The sequence below is a fragment of the Felis catus genome, chromosome C2, assembly GCF_018350175.1.
Source record: "Felis catus isolate Fca126 chromosome C2, F.catus_Fca126_mat1.0, whole genome shotgun sequence".
Taxonomy (NCBI): Eukaryota; Metazoa; Chordata; class Mammalia; order Carnivora; family Felidae; genus Felis; species Felis catus.
In genome coordinates, this window is record NC_058376.1 from 124,499,761 (window position 1) to 124,505,760 (window position 6,000).

Sequence of the window (6,000 nt, forward strand, 5' to 3'; positions counted from 1 at the left end):
AACCATTTTCAAGGTAAAAATAGATTGTAGGGCCTCTAAGTTTATATAGGGTGGGTCAGGACTCCAGCATTACTGCTCTAAGCCTGCTCCCAGGGGAAATTATATATGGAGAAATTCAGACCTTATTAGCAACATCATGTAAGTGTTCAGAATATATAAACCAGTCCTATTTTTAATATACCACCATAGACCACTTAATAATCACTAACAGTGTATTATTTGATTAAAAGATAAATGTTAAGGATTTTTTTTAAAGCTAGTCATCTCTAAAATAAGATCTGATTTTTTTTTTAAAATATTGAAACATTCTAGCTATACTTCAAGCAACTCTTCCCACCCCCTCCCCCCAATTTGGTACTGTAACATATGGGAAGAGGAACATATACATAAACCACCTATTCCATATATTATGTAAGTTTTCCAAGAAAAATCCTTACCTAATCTGACACTTGAGTTTTCTGATACTTGATGCTTTTTTTTTTTAAATTTGTTTTTAACTTTTATTTATTTTTAAGAGTGAGAGAGGCGCACCTGCGTGGCTCAGTCGGTTAAGCACCTGACTTTGGCTCAGGTCATGGTCTTTTTTTTAATTTTTTTTTTCAACGTTTATTTATTTTTGGGACAGAGAGAGACAGAGCATGAACGAGGGAGGGGCAGAGAGAGAGGGAGACACAGAATCGGAAACAGGCTCCAGGCTCCGAGCCATCAGCCCAGAGCCCGACGTGGGGCTCGAACTCCCGGACCGCGAGATCGTGACCTGGCTGAAGTCGGACACTTAACCGACTGCGCCACCCAGGCGCCCCGGCTCAGGTCATGGTCTTAAGACTTGTGGGTTTGAGCACCGCATCAGGCTCTGTGCTGACAGCTCAGAGCCTGGAGCCTGCTTCCCATTCTGTCTCTTTCTCTGCCCCTCCCTGGCTCTCACTCTCTCTCTCTCTCTCTCTGTCTTTCTCTCTCTCTGTCTTTCTCTCTCTCTCTCTCTCTCTCTCTCTCTCTCTCAAAAATAAACAGTAAAAAAAATGTTTTCGAGAGAGAAGGAGAGAGAGATGGGAGGAGAGCATGAGCGGGGTAGGGGCAGAAAGAGGGAGACAGAGGATCAGAAGCAAGTTCCATGCTGTGAGCGCAAAGCCCAATGCTGGGATTAAACTCAGGAATGTGAGATCAAGACCTGAGCTGAAATCAAGAGTTGGCCGCTGCTCAACCAACTGAACCACCCAGGTACCTCAAAACAAGTGGGTTTTTTTGTTTGTTTTTATTTTTTGAGAGAGAGGGCACAAGTAAGCGAGGGGGTGTGGAGAGAGAAGCAGGGCTCCAGCTCACCTGATATGGGACTCAAACTCAGGAACCATGAAATCATGACTTGAGCTGAAGTCAGATGCTTAACGACTGAGCCACTCAGGCGCCCCTGATACTTGCTGCTTTTAAAAGGAGCATAGCTCTCATTATTGGTCTTTTTTCCCTTCCCATATTTATACTGTCTACTGATACTTATTCTTAATGTTTAATAGAATACTGGATATAAAAACCAATTTTTAGAAAACGTTAAAAAGCAAGGTCTCTTAAAAATCCTTGAGCTAAATGGAAAGTTTTCCACATCAGGAGTGTTACATAAATTTAACTTTGGAACACGTGTTTACACTGATAATAGATATTTCTCTACAAAAGTAGTAAAAGGTCAACACAGAGCTCAAAAATCAAGGATTGCAGTAAATGATTATTACATTTATATTTAAATTAGCAGGAAATTTCCTAACATTTTGAAAATGTTTTATTTTCAATCAAATGCAAACCTTAAGTTGGAAATTCAGTGTAAACTGTGCATTTTTTTTAAAAGCATTATCAACAAATTGGAAGAACATGAGGAATTTTTCCCAGCATTTCAGGCATTTACTAATGATCTACTTGAAATCTTAGGTAAGATCTTTGTTGTTGGTGGTTAAATTTTGAGTCTTAAGATATCATTGGGTTGGAGGGAAGAGTGTTCCTTAGTCACTGTATTAGTGCTTGTACCTAGAAGTGTTTTGTTAGAAAGTGTCTAAAAAGCACTAACAGTTCTGGAAACACACTCCTAACTTACAATTGGAGTTGGTTAGGGTTGGTCTACAGAACAGAGAAGGTACATATCCTTTAAGGAGCTGGGGATTGCCTTTGTTTTGAAATCTTAAAAGGAGAAATGGCATTACTCTGGCTGGTCCCAGTTTAACCCTAACTCTGTCACGGCTTAATGAGAAGAAATTGTGGTAGAATTTATGATCTTGGAAGATGTTTTGTGTTGTTTTTTTTCTTCCTTCTTTTTTTTTTTTTAAGATAGAACTTACTGTGTTTTTTATTTTTTTTTAATTTTTTTTTTATTTTAACATTTTTTTATTTATTTTTGGGACAGAGAGAGACAGAGCATGAACGGGGGAGGGGCAGAGAGAGAGAGGGAGACACAGAATCGGAAGCAGGCTCCAGGCTCTGAGCCATCAGCCCAGAGCGCGACGCGGGGCTCGAACTCACGGACTTTGTTCTTTAAATACACAAATTAAATTTCCTTCTCAGGTGATAAGTAATGTAAAATAAACATCTGTATAAAGAAAGACACATTTATAAATCTATATATAGTAGGGAAGATATATATTTGCATTTTTGGTCATATTGAGAGTTTTGTTAGTTTTATCTCTTGAAGGGAAAAAATGTAACTTATTTAGGAATTTTAGGCAAAACAGAGACCCAAGTCTCTTATCTTATAAAATTTTTTTTTCATGTTTATTCATTTTTGAGAGAGAGAGAGTGCAAGTAAGGGTAAGGCAGAGAGAGAAGGAGACACAGGATCTGAAGCAGGCTTCAGGCTCTGAGCTGTCAGTACAGAGCCTGACAAAGGGCTCAAACTCATGAACTGAGAGATCATGACCTGAACCAAAGTCAGATGCTTAACTGACTGAGCCACCCAGGTGCCTCTAAGTCTCTTAAGTGTGATTATATATGGCTATAAAAGTAATTTATCTTACTATTAAGAACATTTTTAAAGTTTAAAGTGATTTATTCAGTGATTAATTTTTTTTTTATAGCTCATTTGAAAGATTTTTTTTTTTTTTTTTTAAAGAATGCCTCCTTGACATAGGAAATTGACTTGGAAGAGGAGAGGGCACCTGGCTGGCTCAGGTGGTAGAGGCTGTGACTCTTGATCTTACGGTTGTGAGTTCAAGCCCCACATTGGGCATAGAGCCGACATTTAATAAATTTCTTAAATTAGAAGAGAAAATGAGGTTTAGTAGAAGATAAGGGAATGAGTAAATTAAAATTTGGTAAGAAGATGAATAAATGAAAGAAACATCTGACTGGAATATCTAGCCTAGTAAACGTAAAAGGTTTGTGGCCTATTTTATGTAAACTGTGGAAGCAAGGGAGACAGTGACTGAATGTGTTTTAGGCATAGAAATGTGTTGCCTCATATTCCAAACAGCTTTGTTTCACAGAATAATATTTTTCTTGCTTTGTGGTAGCAGTTAAACAGTGAGGTTCTCATCATTAATAAACATTTCAGTTTGTGTACAGGTAACACTTCAGAATCCTTCTATAGAAACTTCCTCTTAGATACGATACTCAGCATGGTTCATGTGGCATCATTTACTTCAGTAAGCCATATCTCTCTGCGGATGAACTCTGTATTTTTGTCACAGTTGAAACTCTGGAGTTACATATGACACTTAACATTGGGAAAGTTAAAATTGTTTGGCAAACATAACTATTTTTATTATTACTAGATGTCATTTTAAGCATTTAGAACTATGGAATGTTGTACTGAATACCAGATATGGAGAAGGACTTTGTTTTCTTACATAAGTGGTATGATTAGCTGAGAATATTCTCATACCAGCCAAGATCCTTCTCTGTGGGATTTATTTATAAGGCAGATTTCTCATGTAGTGAAAAAACAAGTGTAATTTCAGAATGGGGTTCAGGAAATAACTTGATCTTGTACCCTACCATGATATAAAGTATGAATCAAATAATCTGTTGTAGATCTGCATATATATTTTTTCTTATATCCTGATGCTTTATAAGTGTCTCTAGACAAGTATTCTGAGTGAAGTCAGGAGCTTAAATAGCATAGGCTATAAATTTAGGCTAAAGGAAAAATAACCAAAATTCAGCTAAACATGGAAGAAGAGAGGTGGAATCTAAGGAAGCATTTTTACCTAAAAGAAAATGAATTTATAAACAGTGGCCTAGCAGAATAATGTAGAAAAAAGTGGTCAGAATCTAGAGAACGTCCCACTGGGGCTTTTGGGGCTGGAGTCTAGATAATGAGAGAAAAGGACCTTGCTTCTCCAGTGACCAAGAGCTTTCAGACTGAATTCTAACAGGCTGGTTGGAAGCAGACAGTCTTAGAAAGAGAAACCAAATTCACAAAGAATCTGGCAGAGAAGAACCTGAGCTAGTTTATCTGGTAAGGTGGACCAGACTAAGCTCTGCAGTACATTGCATCTGAGATTTGTACTTTGAGAAGCCTCACACTTTTTATTAGGTAGATATGTTGTTTCATCTAAAAGGTAGACCTCAGAATGATCTTACTAATGAGAAATTTATCCAGTAGAATTAAGGAGAGGACTATGTTCCATGAGAAGAAATCATTAAGTCCTCAGATGGGTACCCAAAAGAGAGACAGCTTCTACGTAGGATTTCACCATGTAGGCTCACCCATGTAATTATATAGATTTAAAGAGGCAATGACATATCGCAAATGTGGCCAGTATGATCTCTTAATAAGAGGACACTGCTAATGAGATTAATATCAGAGTCAGAGGATACTTGTAGGTATATGGTAGCTTTTACAAACAGATGCCCTGTAAAGCATCTGTGTTTCAATCAGTGATACTCTTATCACCACTATTGTATAAAAATTTCTTGTGCATCAAAGTGGTAGTGTTGCCTTTGCGTTTGAGGTTTTCCTTTGCAGAGAGATTGTCATTTCATCTGAGCCTATCACTAGATAAAGCTGTTCTTATTCTTGTTTTTCTGTTACAGAAATTGATGACTTGGATGCCATTGTACCTGCAGTAAAGAAATTAAAAATACTTTCATACTGAAAACAAATCAAATTATTTTTACTGTGTAAATTGCATTCTTAACATTCTGAGTATTTTGTAGGATCGTGCTTTAAGACAAGGGTTAAAAATGTATTTACTCTCAGAATTCATCCCCTTCTTAATATTGGGTCTTCCCATCTATATTTTTGTTAACTTTGAGATTCTTATAGAGAAAATAGTTGCGAAGCTAAAGTGGTAAGTTAACTTTAAATCCTTTAATCTTAAGGAATTCTTGAGTGCTTATAAGATTGTTTTAAAATGTAGTGTGTAAGTAAAAGAAAAACTCAGGGAGACAGGTTGCAAACAATAGAAAGATTGCATTTAAATTGAGGGTTTACTGACCTTTTTTATTCTGGGAATAAGGATTGCCAATGGCTGTCTTGAATTCAGCCAATAGGAACCCACTGCTTTCCTGGCAAGGAAATTGCACATTCTACTGAGATATCCTTCATGGCACTTGACCTTTCAAAGCTGGAGGAAGAAAAGGAAGAAGGAAAAAATGTTTTATCTTTGGGTTAGGTTAGGAAATGAATTATGAGGTAATAGGGGTAGATAATAGTCTCTCATTGAAAAAAGTGTCTTTTTTGCAATCTTGATGTAATGTACTTTTTATAAGGACATGAAATCTTAAATAAAGTTCTTGTGAAGAATTTCCAAATGTAAGTGTCCTCAGTGACTTATTTGCATTATTCACATATAATGAGTCATATTCTCTTACAAGGCTGAGCCTTGCTGCATTTTATTTTACCAAGAATGCTTTTATTGCTGCTTCTACTTATTCTCTGTTCTCAATATTCAGTCTGAGTTTCTTAAGGGACCAGTGTTACTCCCCCCACCCCCCCAATCCCTTGCCACTCTGTTATAAGTAGCAGGCCTAGGTTCTTTCTAGATTTAAAATTCTTTGATTTGTTAGGCTGCAGTTACATTT

At 37.0% G+C, this 6,000-nt stretch overlaps 1 protein-coding gene across 15 annotated transcripts in view; it reads left to right on the forward strand.

Annotated features, from left to right (window-relative positions):
• The window catches only part of CEP70 (centrosomal protein 70), an 83,092-nt gene extending 77,362 nt beyond the window's left edge, over positions 1 to 5,730 (forward strand). For all 15 annotated transcript variants that reach the window (XM_045037531.1, XM_045037524.1, XM_045037535.1 and 12 more), the window contains 2 exons: positions 1,835 to 1,914; positions 5,011 to 5,730. In XM_045037531.1, the coding sequence (XP_044893466.1) occupies positions 1,835 to 1,914; positions 5,011 to 5,072 (142 nt within the window). In that variant the 3' untranslated portion in view covers positions 5,073 to 5,730. The remainder of the gene's footprint in view (positions 1 to 1,834; positions 1,915 to 5,010) is intronic.
• The last annotated feature ends 270 nt before the right edge of the window (positions 5,731 to 6,000 follow it).